Raw genomic sequence first — 12737 nt, 5'->3', positions numbered from 1 at the left:
CACCTCACCTATCAGGTACCCACAACACACCTCACCTATCAGGTACCCACGACACACCTCGCCTATCAGGTACCCACGACACATCTCACCTATCAGGTACCAACGACACACCTCACCTATCAGGTACCCACAACACACCTCACCCATCAGGTACCCACGACACACCTCACCTATCAGGTACCCACAACACACCTCTCCTATCAGGTACCCACGACACACCTCACCTATCAGGTACCCACGACACATCTCACCTATCAGGTACCAACGACACACCTCACCTATCAGGTACCCACAACACACCTCACCCATCAGGTACCCACGACACACCTCACCCATCAGGTACCCACGACACACCTCTCCTATCAGGTACCCATGACACACCTCACCTATCAGGTACCCATGACACACCCCACCTATCAGGTACCCACGACACACCCCACCTATCAGGTACCCACCACACACCCCACCTATCAGGTACCCACGACACACCCCACCTATCAGGTACCCACCACACACCCCACCTATCAGGTACCCACGACACACCCCACCTATCAGGTACCCACGACACACCTCATCCACAGATTCTTATACTCTTTATGACATCATCCGTGTTTAAATAGAAGGGAACTGAATATAGTTGAACCAGAAAGAATGTGTTGAATAATTTATTGATTATAAAACAAATCACATTTTATATATTTTTCAGACTAATATTTGAAATAATATATATTTTGAATCTCTTTTCAGATTCTTTGACGTGACCCCCTTGGGCCAGATCCTGAACCGTTTCTCAGCTGACACCAACATCATAGATCAGGTGATTCTGAAAAGGATGTTCACCCTCAGTAGATTGATCTGTTGACTTATTTCAGTCAGGAGTATTAGGGTAAAGTACCCTAGTGGTTAAGAGTGTTGGGACAGTAACCAACTGGTCGCTGGTTCAAATCCACAGCTGACTAGGTGAAAAAACTGTCGATGTGCCCATGATCGAGGCACTAAAACCTAATTTCTCCTGTAAGTCGCTCTGGATAAGAATGACTGCAAAATGCCAAACATTTAAATGTTAAATGAGTACTGTGGGAATCCTCTACTCAGGAAGCTGTCATCTGTCTGATGAAGGATCTGTCTTTGGCCATGGTGTGATTGGACAGACTCCAGTGCTGCTCTCCAGCTGGGCTTGCCCTGAGTGGCCTTAAGATTACAGCTCACACAAATATTAAGAGTTTGTCAGTCATTTGCAGGCGTCAGAATTAGTCTATTGTTGAGATGAGTCCACGTCCCACGTCATTATATTACGTCCCTCAGGTGACCTCAGATCGTTAAAGAGGACGACGTTGAGGTCCAGAGCGTAGGTCAGAAATGTAGCACTGACATGATACTATCTCCTCCCTCTTTCTCTTTCTCTTCCTCTCTCTCTCTATCCGCCCTTTCTCCAGCACATCCCTCCTACCCTGGAGTCTTTGACCCGCTCCACTCTGCTCTGCCTGTCAGCCATCGGGGTCATAGCGTTTGTCACCCCAAGCTTCCTCATCGCTCTGATTCCTCTGGCTGTGTCCTTCTACTTTATACAGAAGTACTTCCGGGTCGCCTCAAAGTGAGTTCACTGGGCAGACCTGGTCCATTTCAGCTCAATGTAGTTTCCTTTACAGTATCAGAAAAAGTATATATTTCAAGTGCTTTTCGTCTCTGTTTCCACATTGTCCAGACTTTTCTTCATTATCTCTCTCAGGGACCTTCAGGACTTAGATGACTCCACCCAGCTTCCTCTGCTCTGCCACTTCTCTGAGACTGCAGAGGGACTAACCACCATCCGAGCATTCAGGTCAGTGTACCATACACACACACACACAGGCACACACACACACACACACACACACACACACACACACACACACACACACACACACACACACACACACACACACACACACACGTGTGACAGAGTGGAAATTTCGCCCAGAGCATCGTTACACAACAGAGCATCGTTACACAACATACTCAAGAAGCACTTATAGGTTTTAGGAAGGCAGTAACTCTGTACTTAGCCATCCGAAACTCGAAACAAAGTGGTGGATTTGTTGACACTGAAGGTTAGTTCCTTTGCTTATATGTAATATTAGTGTGAATTAAACAACTTGAATCCCATCTAGAACTCTACCAACCCATCCAGAACCATTCATTCATGGAGGAAGGAGGATATCACAAACCCAAATCTTTCTCTTGACCCAGAATTACATGAATCCCACTCTAAACAGTTCACGAACGTTCCTCCTTTTCCCCAGAATCGTGGTAATCCAACATTAAACAGCTCTCACGGTTACTACCCCTCAGACAGCCTCTTCCTCCCTGAAGACTTCCTCATCTTGGCAGCACCGTGGCTTCTCTCTCTTTCTCTCGTGGTCCAATGTTAGATGTTAGATGTCACTTAGCTGTGTAGCAGCCATGGTCCAACTCACATCATCAGGTACGATGGTCCAGTCCTGAAACAATCCCAGTTCAGTGTTTGTCTAACGGAGGTGCTTCTATGAACCCTAACCAGGACTGGGACCTGGAGACGTGCGGGCTAACACAGTCTAGACGCCGGGTTCAAACCTGGTCACATTTTCAGATGGGAAAGAGTCTGGTAGGTATAAGCTATATTTATTTTCCATTTGTTCTTCAGACATGAATCTCGATTCAAGCAGAAGATGCTGGAGCTGACAGATACCAACAACACAGCCTACCTGTTCCTCTCTGCTGCCAACCGCTGGTTGGAGGTCAGAACGGTGAGAGAATATTCATGTCCACCATTCAACCATGACATTATTAATACCACATGGGACTATTGTAATACTAATGGTATCCTACTGAATATTCAACACAATACTCCCTGGTTTCTTATCACACTGAGCTGCAGAATTAGAAGAAATTACTTTTTGAGATTAGAGCTACATGCTGTGTTGAATTCACAACTTCAAATTCTCTCTCTCTCTCCCTCTAACTATCTTATCTGTCTCTCTTTCTCTCCCAGGACTACCTGGGTGCTGTCATTGTGCTAACAGCAGCAGTAGCCTCAATATGGAGCTCTGGCAAGAACCTTCCCTCTAGCATGGTGGGGTTAGGCCTGACCTACGCCCTTACAGTGAGTCAACGTCTCCCCAATGTCACCTAAACATGAACATACCCACAGCACAGAAACAACGTACAGGATCAACTTCCTCAGATGAGAATCTTTTTAATAACAGGCCCTTATTCACCTGGATCTGAGTGTAGTTGTAGTGCCCATTCAGACGTTTACAAGATGTCAAGGCAGCAAGTATTTAGACAAGGTATTCAGTAGACCATTTATGGAACTGTACAGAGAAGGACTGCATCAGTCACATTAATGAGAGGAGTATTGTTGCCAGTCCTTTGTAGAGAAGGGATATTTTTAATAGATGGATTGTATTCCTCTCCCACTGCCAGAAGATGTGAAACAATAGAAGCTGTATTGTCCTCAGCATTCATCTTTGTTTTTACTGTAACAAAAACCCACAGTATTTTTTTCTGTAGGCTTATCACTCCTCAGAGAGCATAGCCCATCCACGACTCTTCTCTATAGCACTCTCTTCTGACTGATCAGCCTTTTATGTATTCTTCTCAACCATTAAATACCTTTGGCTAACCTCATATTGTCCAAGGCAATGAAGTAAAAAAGACTCCCACTCAGACATATTAGAATAATAATAATAACAATTATTATAATTAATAGTATTATTAATAGTAGTATTATGTCTATACCTAGTAATGACACTTCATAGAACATGTATGAAATATATATTGTGTTTACCTCTCGTTACCCAGGTGACCAACTACCTGAACTGGGTGGTGAGGAACCTGGCTGACTTAGAGGTCCAGATGGCTGCTGTCAAGAAGGTCAACAGCTTCCTGAGTACAGAGTCTGAGAACTACGAAGGCTCCATGGGTAAACTAAACACACTCCCACACCAAATGCTGCTTCCCAATACCCTGGAGTCTCTTGTGACAGAAGCTGGACAGTGCCCACGCAAGATTTGGTTTAAAATAGTCAGCAGTCAATAGAACAGGGTAATGGAATCCTGCTGAAACACACAGTCAATAGAACAGGGTAATGGAATCCTGCTGAAACACACAGTCAATAGAACAGGGTAATGGAATCCTGCTGAAACACACAGTCAATAGAACAGGCTAATGGAATCCTGCTGAAACACAGTCAATAGAACAGGGTAATGGAATCCTGCTGAAACACACAGTCAATAGAACAGGGTAATGGAATCCTGCTGAAACACACAGTCAATAGAACAGGGTAATGGAATCCTGCTGAAACACACAGTCAATAGAACAGGGTAATGGAATCCTGCTGAAACACACAGTCAATAGAACAGGGTAATGGAATCCTGCTGAAACACACAGTCAATAGAACAGGGTAATGGAATCCTGCTGAAACACAGTCAATAGAACAGGGTAATGGAATCCTGCTGAAACACACAGTCAATAGAACAGGGTAATGGAATCCTGCTGAAACACACAGTCAATATAACAGGGTAATGGAATCCTGCTGAAACACAGTCAATAGAACAGGGTAATGGAATCCTGCTGAAACCCACAGTCAATAGAACAGGGTAATGGAATCCTGCTGAAACACACAGTCAATAGAACAGGGTAATGGAATCCTGCTGAAACACACAGTCAATAGAACAGGGTAATGGAATCCTGCTGAAACACACAGTCAATAGAACAGGGTAATGGAATCCTGCTGAAACACACAGTCAATAGAACAGGGTAATGGAATCCTGCTGAAACACACAGTCAATAGACCAGGGTAATGGAATCCTGCTGAAACACACAGTCAATAGAACAGGGTAATGGAATCCTGCTGAAACACACAGTCAATAGAACAGGGTAATGGAATCCTGCTGAAACACAGTCAATAGAACAGGTATAGGAATCCTGCTGAAACACAGTCAATAGAACAGGGTAATGGAATCCTGCTGAAACACACAGTCAATAGAAAAGGGTAATGGAATCCTGCTGAAACACACAGTCAATAGAACAGGGTAATGGAATCCTGCTGAAACACAGTCAATAGAACAGGGTAATGGAATCCTGCTGAAACACAGTCAATAGAACAGGGTAATGGAATCCTGCTGAAACACAGTCAATAGAACAGGGTAATGGAATCCTGCTGAAACACACAGTCAATAGAACAGGGTAATGGAATCCTGCTGAAACACACAGTCAATAGAACAGGGTAATGGAATCCTGCTGAAACACACAGTCAATAGAACAGGGTAATGGAATCCTGCTGAAACACACAGTCAATAGAACAGGGTAATGGAATCCTGCTGAAACACACAGTCAATAGAACAGGGTAATGGAATCCTGCTGAAACACACAGTCAATAGAACAGGGTAATGGAATCCTGCTGAAACACACAGTCAATAGAACAGGGTAATGGAATCCTGCTGAAACACACAGTCAATAGAACAGGGTAATGGAATCCTGCTGAAACACAGTCAATAGAACAGGGTAATGGAATCCTGCTGAAACACACAGTCAATAGAACAGGGTAATGGAATCCTGCTGAAACACGCAGTCAATAGAACAGGGTAATGGAATCCTGCTGAAACACACAGTCAATAGAACAGGGTAATGGAATCCTGCTGAAACACGCAGTCAATAGAACAGGGTAATGGAATCCTGCTGAAACACACAGTCAATAGAACAGGGTAATGGAATCCTGCTGAAACACACAGTCAATAGAACAGGGTAATGGAATCCTGCTGAAACACACAGTCAATAGAACAGGGTAATGGGATCCTGCTGAAACACAGTCAATAGAACAGGGTAATGGAATCCTGCTGAAACACAGTCAATAGAACAGGGTAATGGAATCCTGCTGAAACACACAGTCAATAGAACAGGGTAATGGAATCCTGCTGAAACACACAGTCAATAGAACAGGGTAATGGAATCCTGCTGAAACACACAGTCAATAGAACAGGGTAATGGAATCCTGCTGAAACACACAGTCAATAGAACAGGGTAATGGGATCCTGCTGAAACACAGTCAATAGAACAGGGTAATGGAATCCTGCTGAAACACAGTCAATAGAACAGGGTAATGGAATCCTGCTGAAACACAGTCAATAGAACAGGGTAATGGAATCCTGCTGAAACACACAGTCAATAGAACAGGGTAATGGAATCCTGCTGAAACACACAGTCAATAGAACAGGCTAATGGAATCCTGCTGAAACACAGTCAATAGAACAGGGTAATGGAATCCTGCTGAAACACACAGTCAATAGAACAGGGTAATGGAATCCTGCTGAAACCCACAGTCAATAGAACAGGGTAATGGAATCCTGCTGAAACACACAGTCAATAGAACAGGGTAATGGAATCCTGCTGAAACACACAGTCAATAGAACAGGGTAATGGAATCCTGCTGAAACACACAGTCAATAGAACAGGGTAATGGAATCCTGCTGAAACACACAGTCAATAGACCAGGGTAATGGAATCCTGCTGAAACACACAGTCAATAGACCAGGGTAATGGAATCCTGCTGAAACACACAGTCAATAGAACAGGGTAATGGAATCCTGCTGAAACACACAGTCAATAGAACAGGGTAATGGAATCCTGCTGAAACACAGTCAATAGAACAGGTATAGGAATCCTGCTGAAACACAGTCAATAGAACAGGGTAATGGAATCCTGCTGAAACACACAGTCAATAGAAAAGGGTAATGGAATCCTGCTGAAACACACAGTCAATAGAACAGGGTAATGGAATCCTGCTGAAACACACAGTCAATAGAACAGGGTAATGGAATCCTGCTGAAACACAGTCAATAGAACAGGTATAGGAATCCTGCTGAAACACAGTCAATAGAACAGGGTAATGGGATCCTGCTGAAACACACAGTCAATAGAACAGGGTAATGGAATCCTGCTGAAACACACAGTCAATAGAACAGGGTAATGGAATCCTGCTGAAACACAGTCAATAGAACAGGGTAATGGAATCCTGCTGAAACACACAGTCAATAGAACAGGGTAATGGAATCCTGCTGAAACACAGTCAATAGAACAGGGTAATGGAATCCTGCTGAAACACAGTCAATAGAACAGGGTACTGGAATCCTGCTGAAACACACAGTCAATAGAACAGGGTAATGGAATCCTGCTGAAACACACAGTCAATAGAACAGGGTAATGGAATCCTGCTGAAACACACAGTCAATAGAACAGGGTAATGGAATCCTGCTGAAACACACAGTCAATAGAACAGGGTAATGGAATCCTGCTGAAACACACAGTCAATAGAACAGGGTAATGGAATCCTGCTGAAACACACAGTCAATAGAACAGGGTAATGGAATCCTGCTGAAACACACAGTCAATAGAACAGGGTAATGGAATCCTGCTGAAACACAGTCAATAGAACAGGGTAATGGAATCCTGCTGAAACACACAGTCAATAGAACAGGGTAATGGAATCCTGCTGAAACACACAGTCAATAGAACAGGGTAATGGAATCCTGCTGAAACACGCAGTCAATAGAACAGGGTAATGGAATCCTGCTGAAACACACAGTCAATAGAACAGGGTAATGGGATCCTGCTGAAACACACAGTCAATAGAACAGGGTAATGGGATCCTGCTGAAACACAGTCAATAGAACAGGGTAATGGAATCCTGCTGAAACACAGTCAATAGAACAGGGTAATGGAATCCTGCTGAAACACAGTCAATAGAACAGGGTAATGGAATCCTGCTGAAACACACAGTCAATAGAACAGGGTAATGGAATCCTGCTGAAACACACAGTCAATAGAACAGGCTAATGGAATCCTGCTGAAACACACAGTCAATAGAACAGGGTAATGGAATCCTGCTGAAACACACAGTCAATAGAACAGGGTAATGGAATCCTGCTGAAACACACAGTCAATAGAACAGGGTAATGGAATCCTGCTGAAACACACAGTCAATAGAACAGGGTAATGGAATCCTGCTGAAACACACAGTCAATAGAACAGGGTAATGGAATCCTGCTGAAACACACAGTTCCAAATATGATCATCATCTCTGCTCACGCTATTTGAAAAGTTCCTCACCAAATGAAATCCATAGATGTTCAACTAAGCACTCTCCCATGACAGACTGTAGCTGGCCAGTGTGCTGCACAATTTGGTTCTGTGTTCCGAGATCAAATAAAATAAAATACAATTGTATTTGTCACATGCGCTGAATACAACAGGTGTAGACTTTACAGTGAAATGTTTACTTACAAGCCCTTAACCAACAATGCAGTTAAGAAAAATACCTACAAAAATAAGAAATAAAAGTAAAAAATTATTAAAGAGCAGCAGTAAAATAACAATAGCGAGGCTATATACAGATTAAGTATATAGTAAAGGGGCAGCAGGTAGCCTTGTGGTTAGAGCGTTGGACTAGTAACCGAAAGGTTGCAAGATCGAATCCCCGAGCTGACAAGGTAAAAATCTGTTGGTCTCCCCCTGAACAAGGCAGTTAACCCACTGTTCCTAGACCGTCATTATAAATAAGAATTTGTTCTTAACTGACTTGCCTAGTTAAATAAAAATACATTTAAAAAAGTAAGCACTGATTGAAGCTTCCATTTATCAAGTGTCTTCTCCAACATGTAACAGTGAGGATGGCTCAACATAGTCTACACATCTATAAGGACTATATTTAAAAATCCATGGCAATAGAACAGTCAACCACACATGGCAACAATCTGACAGCATGGTAATGTCTTCAGATTTGCAGTGTGGGGCAGAACGACTTGACACAGACAGTGTTTCTCCTCCTGAATTCCAACATCATTTCTCTAGTGAGTCTCTGTGGAGTTTACAATAGTCCCGTTACGGGTCTCCTTCCAAAGCAGCATCGAAGTTTAAGTAATGTGCTGTTGCCATGGCGATGTTAAAAAAGAAGAGAAGGGGTCATGTCTCTTGGGGGAGGAAGATAAGAGGGCTAGAACTAAGGGAGGAGGAGGGGGGAGAGAGTTGTTGAGGAACAACTAGGAGGTGAGATTGAAGAGGGAGGAGAGGAGAAGGAGGAGCAGGGGGGGAGAGAGTTCTTGTGGAACAACGAGGAGGTGGGATTGAAGAGAGGGAGGAGAGGAGGAGGAGAGGGAGGAGAGCTTCTAGAGGAGGAAGAGATGGATGAGAGGGAGGAGAGAGTCCCCCATCTCTAGAGCCGTGGCCCTGCTAGAGTCCTGTGGTCAAAGAACCCCTGCCAGAGTGGGCTGTCCTCCTACACTGTGACGTAATGGAAAGTTTTGCTCTGATAGCAATACAACGATAATGAGTGGAGCTTGTCCAAGCAACGAGCTGTCATCTTGCCCTGTTTTATCATCCTTCCCTTTGATTCATTTAGTCCTTTTGTTTCCTCTGTGTCCGTTCGAAGCCCTTAAGTCATGAGGAGAAAACCACCAACCCTTATTTTAAGGACTGCATGCATGGTTTTAGCAGTAAAACACAGACTACTTTTGAAGTAACCAAATGCTGCAGTCTAAACAGACCAGAGCCTGGTCACAGTAGGAAGAGTGGTCCTGAGTAGCACTTAGAGCACCACCTTTGACAAAGAGACCTCTGTTTACTGCATCGTCAGTTGTGTGACTGTCCCCAAATTCACTACTGTATGACTGTCCTGGATGTCCTACTGTATGACTGTCCTGGATGTCCTACTGTATGACTGTCCTGGATGTCCTACTGAATGACTGTCCTGGATGTCCTACTGTATGACTGTCCTGGATGTTCTACTGTATGACTGTCCTGGATGTCCTACTGTATGACTGTCCTGGATGTCCTACTGTATGACTGTCCTGGAAGTCCTACTGTATGACTGTCCTGGATGTCCTACTGTATGACCGTCCTGGATGTCCTACTGTATGACCGTCCTGGATGTCCTACTGTATGACTGTCCTGGATGTACTACTGTATGACTGTCCTGGATGTACTACTGTATGACTGTCCTGGATGTTCTACTGTATGACTGTCCTGGATGTCCTACTGTATGACTGTCCTGGATGTCCTACTGTATGACCGTCCTGGATGTCCTACTGTATGACTGTCCTGGATGTCCTACTGTATGACCGTCCTGGATGTCCTACTGTATGACTGTCCTGGATGTACTACTGTATGACTGTCCTGGATGTCCTACTGTATGACTGTCCTGGATGTCCTACTGTATGACTGTCCTGGATGTCCTACTGTATGACTGTCCTGGATGTACTACTGTATGACTGTCCTGGATGTTCTACTGTATGACTGTCCTGGATGTCCTACTGTATGACTGTCCTGGATGTACTACTGTATGACTGTCCTGGATGTTCTACTGTATGACTGTCCTGGATGTTCTACTGTATGACTGTCCTGGAAGTCCAACTGTATGACTGTCCTGGATGTACTACTGTATGACCGTCCTGGATGTCCTACTGTATGACAATCCTGGAAGTCCTACTGTATGACTGTCCTGGATGTTCTACTGTATGACTGTCCTGGATGTTCTACTGTATGACTGTCCTGGAAGTCCAACTGTATGACTGTCCTGGATGTACTACTGTATGACCGTCCTGGATGTCCTACTGTATGACAATCCTGGAAGTCCTACTGTATGACTGTCCTGGATGTACGACTGTATGACTGTCCTGGATGTACGACTGTATGACTGTCCTGGATGTCCTACTGTATGTATTATTGTGCCGTAGGCTATAACTAGGGCCCAGAGTTTTTCTGTTCCTGCCAAGGAAAAACTGCTAGCCCTAGTTATTGTGTGTGATCACAGTATATAATTACACATCACATTCATGTTTTGTTAATGGTGGACTATATGTGTTCTTTCCAGATACCTCCCAGGTCCCCGAGGACTGGCCCCAGCATGGAGAGATAAAGATCCAGGATCTGTGTGTCCGTTACGACCCCCTTCTGAAGCCTGTCCTCAAACACGTTAATGCCTACATCAACCCTGGACAGAAGGTAAGTAACAGCCCTGTGTCTTAACGCAACTGTGAGACGGCACATTGTTGCTGTAGCTTCAATAAAGATCACATTTAGGGAGCTAAGCAACCCTGGACAGAAGTCACACCCGCTCACAGAGCCCTCCGTTAACGCAACTGTGACTTCACACGTTGTTCCTGACTATATCGCTGAATAATGATCACATTTGAACGCAATGAAAGCAGTGAAAAGCAAGTGGACGTTTACTTTCTGTTTGAATCACAGCCCTGTGCCTAAACTCAACTGTGAGTTGACACATAGTGAAGAAACGTACTAGTTGGTCGCGGCGACTCCGTATGGCATGCGTCTTCCAGCTTTCGGCACACACATGTCCGTTCTCTCAGGGCAGTGTTACTGTACCTCAGCAGACTCCTGCTATCTGACCTGACTGATGAGGCTGCTTCACTTCTGCTGTGAGGAGCCTGAATGCAGATACACAGGTAGAGAGAGATACCCAGTCCAGAGCAGAGAATCAGAGATATAGAGCTACTAGAACTCCTTCTCAGACCGTGTTCTTCAGTCCTGGTCCTAGAGAGACACGGGTTGTGCAGGCTTTTGATCCAGCCCAGTACCAACACACCACAGGAGGTTGGTGGCACCTTAATTGAGGAGAACGGGCTGTTGGTAATGGCTGGAGTGGAACAGGTAGAATGGTATCAAATACATCAAACACATGGTTTGATGCTATTCCATTGACTCCATTCCAGACATTATTATGAGCCGTCCTCCCCTCAGCAGCCTCCACTGCAACACACATTATTCAACTGATTGAGTAGTTGAATCAGGTGTGTTAGTTGATGCTGGGCTGGAACAATAGCCAGGACTGAAGTAGGTGTTCTAGTATCTCTCTTTGACTCCGTGCTCTGTAAGCAGGGCTGGATATTAGGTATCTCTCTATATGTGTATGTGTGAGTGCTCTGTAAGCAGGGCTGGATATTAGGTATCTCTCTATCTGTGTATCTGTGAGTGCTCTGTAAGCAGGGCTGGATATTAGGTATCTCTCTATCTGTGTGAGTGCTCTGTAAGCAGGGCTGGATATTAGGTATCTCTCTATCTGTGTATGTGTGAGTGCTCTGTAAGCAGGGCTGGATATTAGGTATCTCTCTATCTGTGTATCTGTGAGTGCTCTGTAAGTAGGGCTGGATATTAGGTATCTCTCTATCTGTGTATCTGTGAGTGCTCTGTAAGCAGGGCTGGATATTAGGTATGTCTCTATTTGTGTATCTGTGAGTGCTCTGTAAGCAGGGCTGGGTATTAGGTATGTCTCTATCTGTGTATGCGTGAGTGCTCTGTAAGCAGGGCTGGATATTAGGTATGTCTCTATCTGTGTATCTGTGAGTGCTCTGTAAGCAGGGCTGGATATTAGGTATCTCTCTATCTGTGTATCTGTGAGTGCTCTGTAAGCAGGGCTGGATATTAGGTATCTCTCTATCTGTGTATCTGTGAGTGCTCTGTAAGCAGGGCTGGATATTAGGTATCTCTCTATCTGTGTATCTGTGAGTGCTCTGTAAGCAGGGCTGGATATTAGGTATCTATCTGTGTATCTGTGAGTGCTCTGTAAGCAGGGCTGGATATTATGTATCTCTCTATCTGTGTATCTGTGAGTGCTCTGTAAGCAGGGCTGGATATTAGGTATCTCTCTATCTGTGTATCTGTGAGTACTCTGTAAGCAGGGCTGGATATTAGGTATCTCTCTATCT

The 12737-nt window shown here is 44.4% G+C and overlaps 1 protein-coding gene across 9 annotated transcripts in view; it reads left to right on the top strand.

Moving 5' to 3' along the window:
- abcc9 (ATP-binding cassette, sub-family C (CFTR/MRP), member 9) overlaps nucleotides 1-12737 on the top strand; it is a 76650-nt gene that overhangs the window by 46248 nt on the left and 17665 nt on the right. For all 9 annotated transcript variants that reach the window (XM_045700150.1, XM_045700153.1, XM_045700152.1 and 6 more), the window contains 7 exons: nucleotides 748-817; nucleotides 1437-1594; nucleotides 1730-1822; nucleotides 2663-2765; nucleotides 3011-3121; nucleotides 3823-3943; nucleotides 10886-11016. In XM_045700150.1, the coding sequence (XP_045556106.1) occupies nucleotides 748-817; nucleotides 1437-1594; nucleotides 1730-1822; nucleotides 2663-2765; nucleotides 3011-3121; nucleotides 3823-3943; nucleotides 10886-11016 (787 nt within the window). The remainder of the gene's footprint in view (nucleotides 1-747; nucleotides 818-1436; nucleotides 1595-1729; nucleotides 1823-2662; nucleotides 2766-3010; nucleotides 3122-3822; nucleotides 3944-10885; nucleotides 11017-12737) is intronic.

Source organism: Salmo salar, chromosome ssa17, assembly GCF_905237065.1.
Source record: "Salmo salar chromosome ssa17, Ssal_v3.1, whole genome shotgun sequence".
NCBI lineage: Eukaryota > Metazoa > Chordata > Actinopteri > Salmoniformes > Salmonidae > Salmo > Salmo salar.
This window is presented reverse-complemented; position numbering and strand designations above follow the sequence as displayed.